The sequence below is a fragment of the Nomascus leucogenys genome, chromosome 8, assembly GCF_006542625.1.
Source record: "Nomascus leucogenys isolate Asia chromosome 8, Asia_NLE_v1, whole genome shotgun sequence".
Taxonomy (NCBI): domain Eukaryota; kingdom Metazoa; phylum Chordata; class Mammalia; order Primates; family Hylobatidae; genus Nomascus; species Nomascus leucogenys.
Genome location: NC_044388.1, coordinates 101009682 through 101028299, shown reverse-complemented (window position 1 = coordinate 101028299; position 18618 = coordinate 101009682). Strand labels below are relative to the sequence as shown.

At 50.9% G+C, this 18618-nt stretch overlaps 1 protein-coding gene and 1 non-coding gene across 7 annotated transcripts in view; both read left to right on the top strand.

Annotated features, from left to right (window-relative positions):
- GOLGA1 (golgin A1) overlaps window positions 1-17608 on the top strand; it is a 62987-nt gene extending 45379 nt beyond the window's left edge. For all 6 annotated transcript variants that reach the window (XM_030817806.1, XM_030817807.1, XM_030817802.1 and 3 more), the window contains 8 exons: window positions 6405-6494; window positions 7346-7448; window positions 7579-7739; window positions 8487-8630; window positions 14901-14960; window positions 15493-15663; window positions 16191-16277; window positions 16833-17608. In XM_030817806.1, the coding sequence (XP_030673666.1) occupies window positions 6405-6494; window positions 7346-7448; window positions 7579-7739; window positions 8487-8630; window positions 14901-14960; window positions 15493-15663; window positions 16191-16277; window positions 16833-16913 (897 nt within the window). In that variant the 3' untranslated portion in view covers window positions 16914-17608. The remainder of the gene's footprint in view (window positions 1-6404; window positions 6495-7345; window positions 7449-7578; window positions 7740-8486; window positions 8631-14900; window positions 14961-15492; window positions 15664-16190; window positions 16278-16832) is intronic.
- Window positions 9338-9475, top strand: LOC115836559. Its single transcript, XR_004031610.1, has one exon. It is a non-coding gene; the product is annotated as a U4 spliceosomal RNA (small nuclear RNA).
- Window positions 17609-18618: the final 1010 nt, after the last annotated feature.

The window sequence follows — 18618 nt, the reverse complement described above, 5'->3', positions numbered from 1 at the left end:
GGTTCTCTGTTGTGGAGGTTCTCTGTTGTGGATGGTTCTCTGTTGTGGAGGGTCTCTGTTGTGGATGGTTCTCTGTTGTGGAGGGTCTCTGTTGTGGATGGTTCTCTGTTGTGGAGGGTCTCTGTTGTGGATGGTGTCTGTTGTGGGTGGGTCTCTGTTGTGGATGGTTCTCTGTTGTGGATGGTTCTCTGTTGTGGATGGGTCTCTGTTGTGGAGGGTCTCTGTTGTGGATGGTTCTCTGTTGTGGAGGTTCTCTGTTGTGGATGGTTCTCTGTTGTGGAGGGTCTCTGTTGTGGATGGTTCTCTGTTGTGGAGGGTCTCTGTTGTGGATGGTTCTCTGTTGTGGAGGGTCTCTGTTGTGGGTGGGTCTCTGTTGTGGGTGGTTCTCTGTTGTGGATGGTTCTCTGTTGTGGAGGGTCTCTGTTGTGGGTGGGTCTCTGTTGTGGATGGTGTCTGTTGTGGGTGGGTCTCTGTTGTGGATGGTGTCTGTTGTGGGTGGGTCTCTGTTGTGGTGGTTCTCTGTTGTGGATGGTTCTCTGTTGTGGATGGGTCTCTGTTGTGGGTGGGTCTCTGTTGTGGATGGTCTCTGTTGTGGATGGGTCTCTGTTGTGGATGGTTCTCTGTTGTGGATGGTTCTCTGTTGTGGATGGTTCTCTGTTGTGGAGGGTCTCTGTTGTGGAGGGTCTCTGTTGTGGATGGTTCTCTGTTGTGGAGGTTCTCTGTTGTGGATGGTTCTCTGTTGTGGAGGGTCTCTGTTGTGGATGGTTCTCTGTTGTGGAGGGTCTCTGTTGTGGATGGTTCTCTGTTGTGGAGGGTCTCTGTTGTGGGTGGTTCTCTGTTGTGGATGGTTCTTGTTGTGGAGGGTCTCTGTTGTGGGTGGGTCTCTGTTGTGGATGGTGTCTGTTGTGGGTGGGTCTCTGTTGTGGATGGTTCTCTGTTGTGGGTGGGTCTCTGTTGTGGGTGGGTCTCTGTTGTGGTGGGTCTCTGTTGTGGTGGTTCTCTGTTGTGGATGGGTCTCTGTTGTGGAGGGTCTCTGTTGTGGAGGGTTCTCTGTTGTGGAGGGTTCTCTGTTGTGGAGGGTCTCTGTTGTGGTGGGTCTCTGTTGTGGGTGGTTCTCTGTTGTGGGTGGTTCTCTGTTGTGGATGGGTCTCTGTTGTGGGTGGGTCTCTGTTGTGGATGGTGTCTGTTGTGGGTGGGTCTGTGTTGTGGGTGGTTCTCTGTTGTGGATGGTTCTCTCTTGTGGATGGTTCTCTGTTGTGGAGGGTCTCTGTTGTGGGTGGTTCTCTGTTGTGGAGATTCTCTGTGGAGGGTCTCTGTTGTGGATGGTTCTCTCTTGTGGATGGTTCTCTGTTGTGGATGGTTCTCTGTTGTGGAGGGTCTCTGTTGTGGATGGTTCTCTCTTGTGGATGGTTCTCTGTTGCGGATGGTTCTCTGTTGTGGAGGGTCTCTGTTGTGGATGGTTCTCTGTTGTGGAGGGTCTCTGTTGCGGATGGTTCTCTGTTGTGGAGGGTCTCTGTTGTGGATGGTTCTCTCTTGTGGATGGTTCTCTGTCGTGGATGGTTCTCTGTCGTGGAGGGTCTCTGTTGTGCGTGGGTCTCTGTTGTGGAGGGTCTCTGTTGCGGATGGTTCTCTGTTGCGGATGGTTCTCTGTTGCGGAGGTTCTCTGTTGTGGAGGGTCCCTGTTGTGGGTGGTTCTCTGTTGTGGAGGGTCTCTGTTGTGGAGGGTCTCTGTTGCGGATGGTTCTCTGTTGTGGATGGTTCTCTGTTGTGGAGGTTCTCTGTTGTGGAGGGTCCCGTTGTGGGTGGTTCTCTGTTGTAGAGGGTCTCTGTTGCAGAGGTTCTCTGTTGCGGATGGTTCTCTGTTGCGGATGGTTCTCTGTTGCGGATGGTTCTCTGTTGTGTGGAGGGTCTCTGTTGTGGAGGGTCTCTGTTGTGGGTGGTTCTCTGTTGTGGAGGTTCTCTGTTGTGGATGGGTCTCTGTTGTGGATGGTCTCTGTTGCGGAGGTTCCTTGTATTTGCTGCAAATATGCATGATAAGCTGCTTAGGAGCATCTACCCACTAGATGTCAGTAGCAGCCCCACTTAGGACAACCACAGTGTCTCCAGACATTGCCAAATGTCTCGTGGGGGCAAAAGCACTGCTGGCAGCGAACCACTGGGGTAACTGAATGAATAGGGTATGTACAAACCACTGAGATGGGGGTCCTGGGAGGTATGTCAAGAGTGGATTCCATTTTTGGCATGTTGAGCTTCAGAGGCCTACCCAACAGGCATATCTAGTAGTCTGTAGGCTGACAAGTCTGGAAATCGGAGCAGATTCTGAGTAGATATTTAAATTAGGAAGCCTGTGTGCCTATAGTTGCTGCTGCTTGGGAGCCCAGGAGGCAGAGGTTGCAGTGTGCAAGATCGTACCACTGTACTCCAGCCTGGATGACAGAGCAAGAACCTATTTCAAACACACACACACACACACACACGCACACACACACACACACACACACACCTTTAAATTAGGAAACCATCAATCAGCATAGCTCATAGGCAAAATTACAGCCAAATGGCTATCAATGAGTGCAGACAGAAAAGAGGCCAAAATGAAGGGCCATGACCACACCCGCAGGCACAGGCTCAGAACAAAAGGAGAAGGCTGACAGATGCCAAAGGAGCCGCAGGTAGGGTAGCAGTAAAAGCAGGTGCATGTGGGGCTTTGGAAGTACAGGGCAGAAAGTGCTACAAGAAGGATTGAGTAGTGAACTCTGTCATATGCTGCCAACTGGTCAAAAAAGGAGACAAAGAGCTGACCATTAGATTTGGCAAGACTGAGTTTGTTGGTAATGCTGGGAAGAATAGTCACCGTAGAGTCGTAGGGATATGGTTGATGAGAGCAGGTTAAAATGAGACTAGAGAGGTGCTTCCACTTACAGTAAAGGTAGACTAGGTAATTCAGACTAGCTCACCTGAAGACTCCCAGAAAAACTGGCCAAAATAAGAGAACATCTGCTTGTAGGAGCCTACAGGACAGTGAGGAATGGCCCATCCTGCCCAGGGACAGGAGTCCAGCATGCAAAGCAGCTTTTGCCGTGGTAGTATCTGCTGATCCTGAAGAGGCTGGAAGTTTATCTAAAGTTTTCATAGTTTCTCAGAGTTAGGGGAATAAAATTTGGAGTTTAAATTTGATTAAAGCTTGGATCCAGCCTGGGAGATCCTGAAAGCTTTGGTTAGGCACACCACTGGACTACACGGTAGGAGTAAGCTTGAACGGGAAGTAACCAGCACCCCATCCGCACCCCGCCCCCAGCTTTGATTGCACTAACTGAAGGACATGGGGTGGCCTAGGAAAAGCCCATTAGCTAAATTTGGATTAAAATGATCCCAGGTTATTAGTGTTCCTGGGTGACTAGAAAAAACAAAATCAAAGATAGGTAAACAAAAATACAAAACAGCACAAAAGAAACAGACTCACAAGGGCTCAGATATCATATGCTTACTATGTTTAAGGAGATAAAAGACAAAATTTAAAATTTCAGCAAGATGTGGAATAGTTCTATTATTTTATTATACTTATAATAAAAGACAGCAGTTTTAAAAAAGGAATCAAATGGAATTTTAAACCTGAAAAATAGAATAACTGAAATTAATACAATAAATTACAAAAGGACAGGAGGAAGCTTTCTGGGTATTTTTACTATTTTTATTAGGGTGATGGTTTCATCACAATTCATCAAGGCATACACCTGTAGTCCCAGCTACTCAGGAGACTGGGGCAGGACGCTCTCTTGAACCGAGGAGGTCGAGGCTGCGGTGAGCAATCACCACAAACTGGACTCCAGCCTGGGTGACAGAGCAAGAACCCGTTTCCAAAAACATAAAAATTTAAATGTAAACATATAGAAAACTCTTATATGTTTACATTTAAGAAATACACTTTTTTTTTTTTTTTGAGACGGAATTTCTCTCTTGTTGCCCAGGCTGGAGTGCAATGGCGCGATCTCGGCTCACTGCAACCTCCGCCTCCTGGGTTCAAGTGATTCTCCTGCCTCAGCCTCCTGAGTGGCTGGGATCACAGGCACGCACCACCATACCAGGCTAATTTTGTGTTTTCAGTAGAGATGGGGTTTCTCCATGTTGGTCAGGCTGGTCTCGAACTCTCAACTTCAGGTGATCCGCCCACTTTTGCCTCCCAAAGTGCTGGGATTACAGGCGTGAGCCACCATGCCCAGCCTGAAATACACTTTCAAATAACCCATAGGTCAAAGAAAAAAATCACAATGGAAATTTTAAAATATTTTGAAATAAAGCTGGGCGCAGTGGCTCACACAGTGAGCTGAGATTGTGCCATTGCACTCCAGCCTGGGTGACGAGCAAAACTCCGTCTCAAAAAAAAATTATAATATTTTGAAATAAATGATTTTGTAAATACTATGGATCAAAATTGGTCAAGTATAACTAAAGCAGTGCATGGAAGGAAATTTCAGTCTCAGTGGCATCTCTTAGGAAGAAAGCCTGAAAATTGAGCCATGTATGCATCTCAAAAAGTCAGAAGAAGGCACAAATCAAACTCAAGGAAGAAATAAAAAATATAAGCACACAAATTAATGAAATAGAAAATAAAATGGGCCTGGTGCAGTGGCTCACCCCTGTAATCCCAGCACTTTGGGAGGCCAAAGCGGATGGATCACATGAGGTCAGGAATTCAAGACCAGCCTGACCAACATGGTGAAAGTCCGTCTCCACTAAAAATATAAAAATTAGCTGGGCATAGTGGTGCATGCCTGTAATCCCAGCTACCTGGGAGGCTGAAGCAGGAGAATCGTTTGAACCCGCGAGTCAGAGGTTGCAGTGAGCCGAGATCGCACCATTGCACTCCAGCCTGGGCAACAAAAGCGAAACTCTGTCTCAGGAAGGAAGGGAAGAAGGGAGGGAGGGAGGCCGGGCGCAGTGGCTCATGCCTATAATCCCAGCACTTTGGGAGGCCAAGGCGGGTAGATCACCTAAGGTCAGGAGTTTGAGACCAGCCTGGCCAACATGGCGAAACCCGGTCTCTACTAAAAATATAAAAATCAGCCGGGCGTGGTGGCACATGCCTGTAGTCCCAGCTACTCGGGAGGGTGAGGCAGGAGAATCGTTTGAACCCAGGAGGCAGAGGTTGCAGTGAGCTGAGATGGCGCCACTGCACTCCAGCCTGGGCAACAAGAGAGAAGCTCCGTCTCAAAAAAGAAAAAAAAAAAAAAAAAAAGAATGGGACCCTCTCATAATAGCGAGGACTGCTGAAGCCTGAGGTGGATTATTTGAAGGTGAATAAAATTGCTAAGCTCTGGGTGAGACGGATCAAGGCCATATTTCGTTTAACAGTCTACTTGTTCCATCAGCTACTGAGAAGGGTGTGCTCAATCTTCCACTACGATGGTAGATTTGTCTCTTTCTTCCTTTAGTTCTGTCTGTCTTCACTTCGTGTATCTTGAAGTGCTGCTATTAGGTGCACACATATTTAGAATTGTTTTTCTCCATCCACGCTCTTCAAAGCAGCTGTTCCCTAAGCCCATCCTGGAGAATCATCCCCAGGTGCAGAGGCAGCCGTGCATGGGTGGCCTGGTGGCTTCTGCAAGCTGCAGGCCCTGCTTTGTGCCACAGTGAACCTGAGCAGGCACTGTCAACCCCACCTCCCACAGTGCTGGATCTTATGTGGCTCTGCGGCACTAGCACAGACTTTGGAGCCACAGAGACTCAGTTCTGTCTTGTCGGCCTAGCCCCTCACTAGCTGATGCTTGAAGGAATCCATTTTCTTGCAGCCTTAACCTCCTGGACACAAGCAATCCTCTCGCCTCGGCCTCCTGAATAGCTGGCACTACAGGCATGTGACACCATGCTCGGCTAATTTTTCTTATTGTTTATAGAGACAGGTCCTCGCTGTGTTACCCAGGATGGTCTTGAACTCCTGGGTTCAAGCGATCATCCCGCCTCAGCCTCCTGCAGTGCTGGGATTATTGGTGTGAGCCACCGTCCCTGGTCATTACTTCTTATTCTTTCCATAAGCAATTGTTCCAGTCCCCCACTCCATTCACGTGGCCTGCGAGTCTGACTTCTTGTTCTTGGCTACTGTCCTTAGACCAGCTCTTCAGGATAGGCCCCTAGCCTTGGTGTGGGTCCTGGCAGGGGTGCTCGTGGGGCATTCGATCCTCAGTGGTGTGCCATTTCCAGAGAAGTCGGTGGGTTGCCTGCCAGGACAGCTCTGAGAGGGATACTGAGGGCATGGCAGAGAGGGGCCAGGCTGGGAGCCTGGGGAAGCGGGGAGCATGTTGGTCTGGCTCTGCAAAGCCGTGCCCTGTCTGCTGGGCTTCTTGCGTGGCATACAGCTAAAAAACTGTGAACTAAGTTTTGGGGCTCGGTGTTTTTCTGCATTGTAGGAAGAATGGAGCCAAAGAGAAATTGTGAGTGTGGCCATGGCTCAAGCCCTGGAGGAGGTGCGGAAGCAAAGGGAAGAGTTCCAGCAACAGGTGGGCCCTGTTTCACGCCGAGGGGTGAGGTACCCCTGCAGTCCCACAAGCAGCAGGCCCGTCCTACTGTGGGACTGTTGGAGAGGGCCTGTCTCTCCAGGGTAGGGGTAGTAAACTCAGGACTCAGGGAATGCAGTCAGCTGCATGGGTCCCTGTGCTCTCTAGGAAGCTGGGAGACAAATGTTATAAAGAAACCCTCACCTCATAGGATGCCCTTTTCTGATTTTTCAACTGTAATTACCTGGAAAATGGTCCATGCCCAGGGGCCTACTGGGCTCTAATTCTGTGAGGTGACCTATCATTGCCCACCTGCCCCAGAGGCCACGTAAGGTTGGGTTGAGTTTTTGCAGGAAGTATGGGAAAGCCTCCCTTGAAGGTAGACTTTGCATCTGACCCCAGAGCTTCTAGTTAAGTGGCTTTAGGCCTTTGGTAAGTCCTTAACAAATCTGAGTCTCCTCTGATGAGGACTGTAGTCCTTCTACTTACACTTCTGGGAAACCATTCTATAATGAGGTAACATATATCAAATGCGTGTCTAGTGCTGGGGATGTTGCAGGCACTGAGGAAATGGAAGTTATGACAGCTTGTTGGGCTGGGCAGAATGGCCACGTCTCTGGTTGACCCACTGTTGGCCAGGAGGCAGTGGGAGGCGACTGCCCCTGTGCAGGGCCCCTACCAAGGAGAATGGATTTGTGCACGTTCATAGGAGCAGAGCTTAGCTGGGGGTTTGCTCTGGGTCGTGGACTTCAGGGAGGGATTCATGGTGTACCCTGGAGAGCGGGAAAGTGAAGATTTCTGTGGGAAGATGGAGTCACTGCTCGCAACCTTCCCTCTTGTTTTTTCTCTCCAAGGCAGCTAACCTGACAGCCATAATAGATGAGAAGGAACAGAATCTGCGGGAAAAAACCAAAGTGCTTCTCCAGAAAGAGCAGGAGATTCTCCAGCTGGAGCGAGGTGAGGAGTCTGTCCCTGGCTGAGCCTTCTCTCCTTTTCAGGCCCAGCATCCTGCCTTGTGACGGCCTTGCCACCAAGCAGCATGGAGTCACTGGGCTCACAGTGCCCCCTCCCCTCCTCCCCGACCTAGGTCACAACTCTGCCCTGCTGCAGATACACCAGCTGCAGGCCGAGCTGGAGGCCCTGAGGACCCTGAAGGCGGAGGAGGCTGCAGTGGTCGCAGAGCAGGAGGACCTGCTGAGGCTGCGGGGCCCACTGCAGGCTGAAGCGCTCTCAGTCAATGAGTCACACGTAAGTCCCAGCTGCGCCTGCATGGGTGCTACAGCAAGATGCAGGGCAGGTGCCAAGAATGCCCCTAAGGAGGCAGCAGTGGGGACACATGGTGGACAGGACGCTCCCCTGCATGCAGGGTCCTTTCTTTGAAGTAGGGCACTTGGCCGGGTGCGGTGGCTCACGGCTGTAATCCCAGCACTTTGGGAGGCCGAGGTGGGTGGATCACGAGTTCAGGAGATCGAGACCATCCTGGCTAACACGGTGAAACCCCGTCTCTACTAAAAATACAAAAAATTAGCCAGGCGTGGTGGCAGGTGCCTGTAGTCCCAGCTACTCGGGAGACTAAGGCAGGAGAATGATGTGAACCCGGGAGGCGGAGCTTGGTGGAGCCGAGATCGTGCCACTGCACTCCAGCCTCGGTGACAGAGCGAGACTCCGTCTCAATAAATAAATAAATAGATAATAAATAAAGTAGGGCACTCATATGGCTAGGAGGCCATGAGTCCTGAAGAGCCCATCACAGATGGCGCCCCTGTCGGTAGGCAGAGGAGAGCAAGCCCCTTCATCCCAGCAAAGACTAGTCGTGTGATTAGTTGTGGGCATTGGGCATTGGATCTTCTCCAGGAATTTGCTTCCTGGCCAGTTGCCTGTTGGAGCACAACAGCCCATACCTAAGGGATGAGTCTGGCTCCCCTTCCCTGTACACCTGTGGCTCAGCTTCACCTTACCTGTCCTGGCTCTCAATTTGCTGCTACCACCTTGTAGGTGACCTCGAGGGCCATGCAGGACCCTGTGTTCCAGCTTCCAACTGCAGGAAGAACACCAAATGGTGAAGTTGGGGCCATGGATCTCACACAGCTACAGAAGGAGAAACAGGACTTGGAGCAGCAACTTCTGGAGAAAAATAAGGTGAGGATGCCTTTTGCATGGCTGTTTCTGTCTCCACCAGGTCCCCACCCTCAGGCCTAAAATGACCCAGTCCATCCTCGGAGGTTTTTGTGGTATCCCCCGCACCTCCTGGCAACTATGACCCCTCTCGCCCAAAGGCCTTCCTCCTGATCTTCCATTCCTCCTGCACTGTCCTCCTCCACACCCTTCCCAGCCCTCTTCTCCCCACCCCCTGGAGAACTGGCCAAGTGTCAGGCTTGGGCAGCTGCAAGCCTGCGTGTTCCCTGCCAGCTCTGCTGTCCCCAGCCAGGCCATAGCGGCAGTCCTCTTTCGTCTGTACTTCCTTTCTACAGCTGTGGAAGTATAGCACTGATAGCTGTCTTTAAGGGTTTGTTTGGGTGGGAGGAGGGGGTTATGAAATGAAGGTGTTTGTGAACCGTCGCATAAACTTTATAAACTCTCTGGTATTTGGTAGAGGCTCAATAAATGTCATGGTCCCCACCCCTCACCCTCCAGCCTTTCCACCTATATAAATGCAGGATCTCATTTAATCCCGGTTCCTAAAGTGTCCTGTGAAGCTTAGTATGCCAGCCGGCTATTGCTCTGGCCTGAAATTCTGCCCCCAAATTGTGTGTGTGTGTGTGTGTGTGTGTGTGTGTGTGTATGTGTGTGTGTTTAGATCTTTTACAAGGGGGAAGGTGTTCATTATGTCTAATATAAAATACGGAAGCTTTGCGCAGTGGCAGTATCGTAGCCAATGAGGTCTATCTGAGGTGCAATTATTGCTAATTGAAAAAAAAATACACACAGGAAAGTGTACAAGACAAATATGTGTCTCAGTGAATTAACAGAAAGCAAACCCATGTAACCACCCCGATGCGAATCAGGACATTGCCAGCATCCCAGAAGCCCAGCCCCCTGGGCCCCTCACAGCCCTGTCAGTCACTCCCATCCCAGCCCTTCTGGCAATGACTGCCTTTTTTCCCTAGTGTCACCTCAGCTTGCATTGCTCAACCCCACAGTTTCGTTTTGCCTGTTTGTAAATTTCCCGTTTGCCCCCTAGGACCTCCGTCCCTTGAGCCTTTGGCCTTACCAGCTGTGCTGCCTTCCTGCCTCCTTGCTCAGCGTTGGGTCTGTGTCTGTCACGGGACCACTGCCTTCCCGACACCTGCGGTTCTCTGGCCTCTCTCCCTTTCCTCAGACTGCCCTAGCCAAGCTCTGGTTAAACTTGGGCTAAACCCAACTCTTCCCTGCTCCCTGCCTGCAGCCATGGAGCCAGACCTGGCTGGAGAGTGCCATCACCTGGGCATTCAGGTCCCCTCAAAGCTCAGGACCATGGTCCTGCGGGCAGCCCAGTGTTCCCCGCAACCCCGCCTCATCTGTGGGCCTTCACGCCCCTCTGCCCCTAACCCCAACTTCATGTCTACCTTCTCTCCTCTCTTCACCTCAACCCTGCCTCACTCACCCTCCTGCTCCTGCCTCTGAGAAGGGACGTGCCACAGCCTCTCATATCCTGTTCCCCCACCTCCCCAAGCACTATGCCAGCTGCCTCCCCCTTCTTGCCTAGGTCGTTTTTTCTTGGAATCGTCCCATCTACTGAGAGGTGCGCCGTTGTGCAGGCACCTTATGAAAGCCCTTGGCTCGCACCCTTTGCCCTGCTGCCGCGGCTCTGCTCACCTCCCGTGCTGACATGTTGAAACTTTCTGTATCTGCCATCTCCATTCCCACTCCTCATCTCTCTCAACCTTTCCCCCACCACTCCACAGAAAAACGCTCTTGTCAAGCTCATCAGTAACATCTGCATTGCTAAATCTAGAAGGCAATTCCTAATTTTCCCTCTGATTGGCCTGTCGGCAGCCTTGGACAGGTGTCTCTTCCTCCTCCTGAAGCTCCCATCCACGGCCTGCTCCTTCTCCGTCTCCTCTGACAGGCCAGTCTTCTTCCCACTGCCACCCGCCGTGCGCAGGGGCAGCCCTCACAGCTCTTCTCTGCACTGTGCGCCCTCCTCTGTGATCTCAGCCATGCCCGGCGCAGCTGGCTCCCCTCCCTACCTCCCGCCCAGACAGCTCCACGAACACTAGCCTCACAAACCTGTCTCCACGTGAGCTCTAAAGTGTCTGAAACTCAAAACATCGGAAAACACACTTCGGCTTCACTGTGCTCCCTGGCTGCCATGGCCACCTTTCCCATCTCAGTAGACGGCAAAAGCCTTGGAGTTGTCCTATCTGCCTTGGTTCTTTCTCCGCCAGCATCCAGGCCGTTAGCAGATTCGTTCAGCACCCCCTTTGCACATTTCCCAGAATCCACCACTTCACATCGCTGCCACCTGCTTCAGGTTACCATTGTCTCTTCTCTGGAAGATGGTATCAGACTTCTAACTGGTTTCCCTGGCACTCCTGTCTTAGCCCTCTGATGAAAGCCTGTCTCTATCGATCTCTTATGAAAGCCTGAGCCCTTGCACAGGCCCGCAAAGACCTGTGTGGTGTGGCCCCTCATTACCCCAGCCAGCTGAGCCCCTCCTGTCCTCGTCACTCCCTCTCAGCCACAGGGGCCTCCCTCCCATCAAGTACCCTCCGACCTCAGGGCCTTGGCACTTGCTGAGCCTTCCGTTTGGAAGTGCCTTTCCCTAGTCACCCTCACTTTCTTTATGCCACCCCGACCAGCCTCACCACCAGAACCCCACCCCTTACCATGCTGCCTCTTCTCCATGCCTCTTCATACCCTCTGATACACTGCGGATTTGATTATTGATTTTTTTTTTTTTTTTTTTGAGACAGAGTCTCCCTCTGTCACCCAGACTGGAGTGCAATGGCATGATCTTGGCTCACTGAGACCTCTGCCTCCTTGGTTCAAGCGATTCTCTTGCCTCAGCTTCTCGAGTAGCTGTGATTACAGGTGCCCACGATCACGCTGGCTAAATTTTTTTTTTTTTTTTTTTTGAGACGGAGTCTCTGTCGCCAGGCTGGAGTGTAGTGGTGCGATCTCAGCTCACTGCAACCTCTGCCTCCTGGATTCAAACAATTCTCCTCCTGCCTCAGCCTCCCAAGTAGCTGGGACTACAGGCGCACGCTACCACGCCCAGCTAATTTTTGTATTTTTAGTAGAGATGGGGTTTCACCATGTTGGCTAGGATGGTCTCGATCTCTTGACCTCGTGATCTGCCCGCCTCAGCCTCCCAAAGTGCTGGGATTACAGGCGTGAGCCACTGTGCCTGGCTTTTTTGTATTTTTAGTAGAGACAGGGTTTTGCCATGTTGGCCAGGCTGGTCTCGAACTCCTGACCTCGTGATCCGCCTGCCTCAGCTCCCAAAGTGCTGGGATTACAGGTGTGAGCCACCGAACCCGGCCTGTTTATTGATTCTTTTCCCCCTGAGGGTGAACTTTTGTCTTTTTTGTTGCTGTTTCTCCAGCCCCTAGAACAGTGTAGGGACTCAGTAATTATTAGATGAATTACTGAGTGAAGAAAACCCAGGAAACCAAATAACATAAGATAAAGTAGCCAATGCACTTTTGGGGCAGTGTCCAGCCTCATGGTCAGCCAAGAGAATAGAAATCAAAGCCGCAAGGTGCCATTTTACAAAACTGGGTGTGTTGGAGGTCACTTAAAATGCCTCACAGTGGAGAAGTTAGAAACACTTTTGTGGTCCTCTGACTCAGTCATTCCATCCCCAAGAGAAACAATGGGGATTCCTCGCTTGGGGAAACAAAGCTTATCCCAGCTTTGTTTTAAAGTGGAAGCCCAGCCACGCAGTAAGACAGGGGCATCCCCGGGAGTTCCTGTCACATTAGACGTTACAATTAGGAAAGCTGGAGGAGGCAATGATGACTCTGATACATGAAAAATGTATTTACAATTCCAGCCACGCTGTGTAAGAATGGGGATGTGGACTGGGGGTACATGGAAGAATGCATTTTGATATATTACCATTTGGAGACTTTGAATAAATTTTTATTTAAAACTGGGCGTGGTGGCTCGTGCCTATAATTTCACCACTTTGGGAGGCCGAGGCGGGCAGATCACCTGAGGCCAGGAGTTCGAGACCAGCCTGGCCAACATGGTGAAATCCCGTCTCTACTAAATGACAAAAATTAGCTGGGCGTGGTGGCACACGCCTGTAATCCCAGCTACTCAGGAGACTGAGGTGGGAGAATTGCTTGAACCCGGGAGGCAGAGGTTGCAGAGAGCCGAGATCGTGCCACTGCATTCCAGCCTCAGGGACAGCGTAAGACTCCGTCTCAAAAAAAAAAAATTTTTTTTTCTCTATATTATGAAGTTTTTAGTTGAGAAAATGTCTCGGCATGTCTAGTGAATAATGGAATGTGTATGGAATGTGTAATAAATGTAAGGCTCATAATACTAATTAAACATCAAAGAAAATTAGCCAGGCGTGGTGGTGCACAGCTGTAGTCCCAGCTACTCGGGAGGTTGAAGTGGGAGAATTGCTTGAGCCCAGGAGTTCAAAGACTGAATCCAGCCTGGACAACATAGTGAGATGCTGTCTCTTAAAACAAAAAAGGCCAGGTGTGGTGGCTCATGCCTGTAATCCCAGCACTTTGGGAGGCCAAGGTGGATGGGCCACCTGAGGTCAGGAGTTCGAGATCAGCCTGGCCAACATGGTGAAACCCTGTCTTTACTAAAAACACAAAAATTAGCCGGGCGTGCGTGGTGGCGGGCACCAGTAATCCCAGCTACTCAGGAGGCTGAGGCAGGAGAATCGCTTGAACCCAGAAGGCAGAGGTTACAGTGAGCCGAGATTATGTCACTGCAATCCAGCCTAGGCAACAGAGCAAGACTCTGTCTCAAAAAATAAATAAATAAAATTAGCTGGGTGTGGTGGCATACAACTGTAATCCCAGCTACTCTGGAAGCTGAGGCAGGAGAATCGTTTGAACCCAGGAGGCGGAGGTTGCAGTGAGCTGAGATTGCACCATTGCACTCCAACCTGGGCAACAAGAGTGAAACTCCATCTTAAAAAAAAAAAAAGAAGAGGCCGGGCGCGGTGGCTCACGCTTGTAATCCCAGCACTTTGGGAGGCCGAGGCGGCTGGATCACGAGGTCAGGAGATCGAGACCACGGTGAAACCCCGTCTCTATTAAAAATACAAAAAATTAGCCGGGCGTGGTGGCGGGCGCCTGTAGTCCCAGCTACTCGGAGAGGCTGAGGCAGGAGAATGGCGTGAACCCGGGAGGCGGAGCTTGCAGTGAGCCGAGATCGCGCCACTGCACTCCAGCCTGGGTGAGAGAGCGAGACTCCGTCTCAAAAAAAAAAAAAAAAAAAAAAGGAAGAAGAAAACAAAAATGAGTCGGGCATGGTGGTACATGCCTGTAATCTCAGCTCCCCTAGAGGCTGAGGCAGGAGAATCACTTGAACCCAGGAGGCGGCGGTTGCAGTGAGCTGAGATCGTGTCATTGCATTCCAGCCTGGGCAACACAGTGAGACTCCCTCTCAAAAAAAAAAAGAAAATATTTTCCAAATTATTTATCTAAAACTGGATGTTCACGAGTCGTGCAGAAAAACCATGATCTTTTTAGGGTGTTCAAAATAAGCATTGCAGCTGGGCGCGGTGGCTCACGCTTGTAATCTCAGCACTTTGGGAGGCCGAGGCGGGCGGATCACGAGGTCAGGAGATCGAGACCACGGTGAAACCCCGTCTCTACTAAAAATACAAAAAAATTAGCTGGGCACCACGTGGTGGTGGGCACCTGTAGTCCCAGCTACTCGGAGAGGCTGAGGCAGGAGAATGGCGTGAACCCAGGAGGCGGAGTTTGCAGTGAGCCGAGATAGCGCCAGTGCACTCCAGCCTGGGCGACAGAGTGAGACTCCGTCTCAAAAAAAAAATAAAAATAAAAAAATAAGCATTGCAGATTATTAATGTATTTCAAGAGAGCAGGAGTGATGAGAACTGTAAGTCCTCACCTAAGTATCCTACTTGGGGATCACAGCATAAAAATCGAATTTTGAGGGCAAAATCTATGGTCCGGAGCCTTTTCCACCTGGGCTGTGTGTGGAGGACCAAGCCCCCGGGAAGGGATGGGCAGCGCTGGGGCACTCATGTCCACACAGAGGGACTGTGGCCCCTGTGGGACGTGGAGACCCAGGCCCAAGAGGAATGACAGCCCAACAGTCGTAGGCACAAGCATGCGACAGCTGAGCACCAGCCTCTCAGGATGACTTCTCAGGGCAGAGGCTCCTCACAGGTGTACAGGGGATCCTGTGGGATATTTGGGTCTGTTTCCTTTGGTGAAACATGCATCTAATGATTGACTTTCTGTGGGGTGGGGTTTGTCACAGACCATAAAGCAGATGCAGCAGCGGATGCTGGAGCTCCGGAAGACTCTGCAGAAGGAGCTGGTGAGTGCCCGCACGGGAGCTGGCCCCACTTCCCAGCACTCCCCCTGCTGCCTGTGCCAGGTCCTCCTGAGGTCCCTCGCTGCCTATGCTCCCCCCACCCCCTAATTAATTGCAAGGGGTCGCTGGGCAGTCCAATGTTAGCTGGTGGGACAGCCTGCCAGCCTGCATGCACCTCTGAAGCAGCTCCGTGGCCACAGCCCTGTGCCTGCCTTCTCTGAGCCTGCATCCTCATCTGGAGGTGGGGTTGCCTGCCACGCCAGCGCAGCGATGCTCTAACGTGCTTGGCCTGATGCGGGATGTGAGCAGCTTCAGGCCCCAGGGACATGTGTTCTTGCCATGGATAAGGGAATGTCTGAATTTCCCCAAATGATGTCACTCCCTCCTCAAGCCCATCTGGAGGTGCTTCCTTCCCAGGTGGGGCCCTTTTTGCCCTACGATAGTGATCATAGTTTGGACCAGGTGAACCTCCCGTGTGATTTTTTCCACCTGCCTCAGAGGGTTCAGTGTAGCATCTTTCCCACTGGTTTTTCAGAAAATCAGACCTGATAATGAGCTCTTCGAAGCCCGGGAGAAACCTGGACCTGAGATGGCAAACATGGCACCTTCCGTCACAAATAACGCTGACCTGACGGATGCCCGCGAGATCAACTTTGAGTATCTTAAACATGTGGTTTTAAAATTCATGTCCTGTCGCGAATCCGAGGTAAAGGGCTTTTGAGGTGTCTTTTGGGTATTGAGGCCCCGCCCTACAGTCTGTCCTGCAGGGACCCCTGCCCAGCCTGTTTCTCCCTTTTCCTCGTACATCCTGATTTGACGCCCTTGTGGGCGCCCAGTCATTTCTCCTGCTGGCGTTGGCCTGCGGAGTGAGCGGCTGGCGGGAGAGGCTGTGCAGGAACCGGCTCCTGGTGGGAGACGTGGGCTCCACTTCTAAATCCTGGCCTGGGTGCTGAGGCCAGAGGCTGGAAGCCGGGAACGGAATCCGCCCATCGCTCCTGGGTCCTGCCAAAGGGTAGGATAGCTGCTGGGGTAGTTCCCTTAAGCCTGCCAGGCCCCCGAGGATGCAGGGGAAGAAAGAAACTATCATTGCTGCCAAACTTCAGAGTGCCAGAGCGTCACCCACCACCTGGTCCTGCTAACCAAAGAAAGCAGGAAATGCCATGTAGCTCCCCCGACCCCACCTTGCCTCACCTCCACCAAGGCCTATGGCAGCAAAACTTAACTGTGTTTCAGGCTTTTCATCTTATAAAAGCTGTGTCAGTGTTGCTGAACTTTTCCCAAGAGGAGGAGAACATGCTCAAGGAAACTCTGGAATATAAGGTAGGGTTCTCTGGTCTACTGTTCCAGCTTCCAAAATATGTCATCAGTCATCCCAGCAGTAGCAGTTTAAGACCCCTTAGCCCTACACCCGAAGGTAGGTACCAGCACAGCTGCATGATCAACTTGGCTGCTTTTGGATGAACTTGATCCAAGCACTTTTTAGCGATGACATCCTTTGTGCCCAAATGTCTGTGCTGTACTTAACCAACAGGCCACGTATTTTTCAAAGCATTTTCATTGATAGCGCTTTATCGAGAGCCCCAGGTCTGGCTCAGCACTCAAATTCCAAAAGTGTCTGCCTAAATGCTCTAATAGGAAAAAATACCTACAGTTCCACTATCTTGTTCCTGTCAACTCAGTGTTTTTCTCTCATTTCCCTCCTGTACTGAGCGCAGGTCTGCAGACTAGTTACTGGCACCATCTTCTTGCTCTGCTCAGAGCCAGAGGCAGGATGCGTGGGGGGCAGGAGTGACAGGCTCAGGGGAGGGGCAGTTCAGTTTCCCTGGCACCAAGTCCTGATTTGCATCTCAGAAGCCTTTTCTGTTTCAAATGCAGATGTCATGGTTTGGGTCGAAACCAGCTCCCAAGGGCAGCATCCGGCCGTCTATCTCAAACCCTCGGATACCATGGTCCTAGAGGGGACTACCCAAGGATGGAGCTCCATGGGTTGACACTTTTTCTGTGAAAAGAACACTGACACACCAGTCTGGGTGGGTTTTTAATCACTGTAACTGCAGTATTTTGTACAAGCGTCTAAACATTGTTTACAAGACTAAGGCCCACTTCCCTGCAGGCTGACCTGAACCTCAGGGGGTAGCTGATCCTGTCATTCTGGTCACCAAACAGGAGGGTCCTGGCACTACCCAGATTTCCACAGTGCTGCTAATATCCCAGCTCCAGCCAGCACCCTGTCTGCACCTGAATCCTCTAACTTCACGTTAGCACTTACAGCTGAAGCCATCAGCATCTGGCAGGCACACCTGAGTCACCATGTAGCGATGCTATGGGAGGTAGAGACGGCCCTTTGAGATGGTGCCCGGCAGGCCAAACCCACCTGCCTCTGCCAGGAACAGCCAACTCCATGGGAACTCTATGGGAGTGGCTTTTAAAAATTCAGATGAGTTAGAAGCTTTTTATCCCTTCCTCTCAAGAAACTATTCTTTCACCTTGTCTCTCAAACCACCTAGAACTTTAGAGGATCCATCTTTAAGGGCCAGTGTGGATGAATGAGGAATACGCAACTTTCTGACGTATCTCCACTTTACTTTAGAAAAGTAGCGGCCGGGCGCGGTGGCTCAAGCCTGTAATCCCAGCACTTTGGGAGGCCGAGGTGGGCGGATCACGAGGTCAGGAGTTCGAGACCATCCTGGCCAACATAGTCAAACCCTGTCTCTACTAAAAATGCAAAAAAATTAGCCGGGCGTGGTGGCGGGCGCCTGTGGTCCCAGCTACTCGGGAGGCTGAGGCAGGAGTGGCGTGAACCCGGGAGGCGGGGCTTGCAGTGAGCCGAGATGGTGCCACTGCACTCCAGCCTGGGGGACACAGCCAGACTCTGTCTCAAAAAAAAAAAAAAAAGAAAGAAAACTGGCAAATATATGAAAAGACCCTTAGTACCAAATACACTCAATTGCCTTTTTAATGAATGTACTTGTCTTGGATAGGTTGCTGGTAAACCATTTTAAACTATTTTTTATAGCTGAAGTTCATCACTACTATAAACATGTCTTCTGTACTATAAAATCCATTTAACTGGTGTTCTTAAAATCAGAGCGTCCAGAGGAAATTCTTCCTAAAACTAGGATTCCTGTTCCTTTGTCTTCTCACTCGCACTCTGGCACTGCTCCCTCTGAAGTGCAGTGGGATCTCGTGTGCTTTGTCTTGATTCTGTGCCGCGCTACCACTGGGCGATGCAGATCACCTGTCTTCTACTGAAGGACAGTCCGCTGTCTCCAGTGGGGGCAGCAGCTGTCCCCCAGCCTTGATGGAGACATTGGGGCAGTCTGCCTTGTGTGTGGAGCCACTCTCTCTCCCTCATCCCACCCCAAATACTTAAAAAACACTACACCCAGACGGCGCCCAGCTGGCTGCAGCACTTGTAGCATGCACATGACTCTGGTAGTAACCAACAAAAACTTGTTTTATGGATTCCTCGTTACTGAGGAAAGGGAACATGCTGGTTCTGGAAAAGCCACAATATTGAATCTAAAAGGAAACCGTTTATTGTTTGATGACAGTTTCACTGGTTAAATAAAAATCTAAATTAATAACTGGAGCTCCTAAATTTATTATCCATTATCCAGCGATGGAAAGTTGTATTTCTCAATCATGCTTAGGGCCAAAA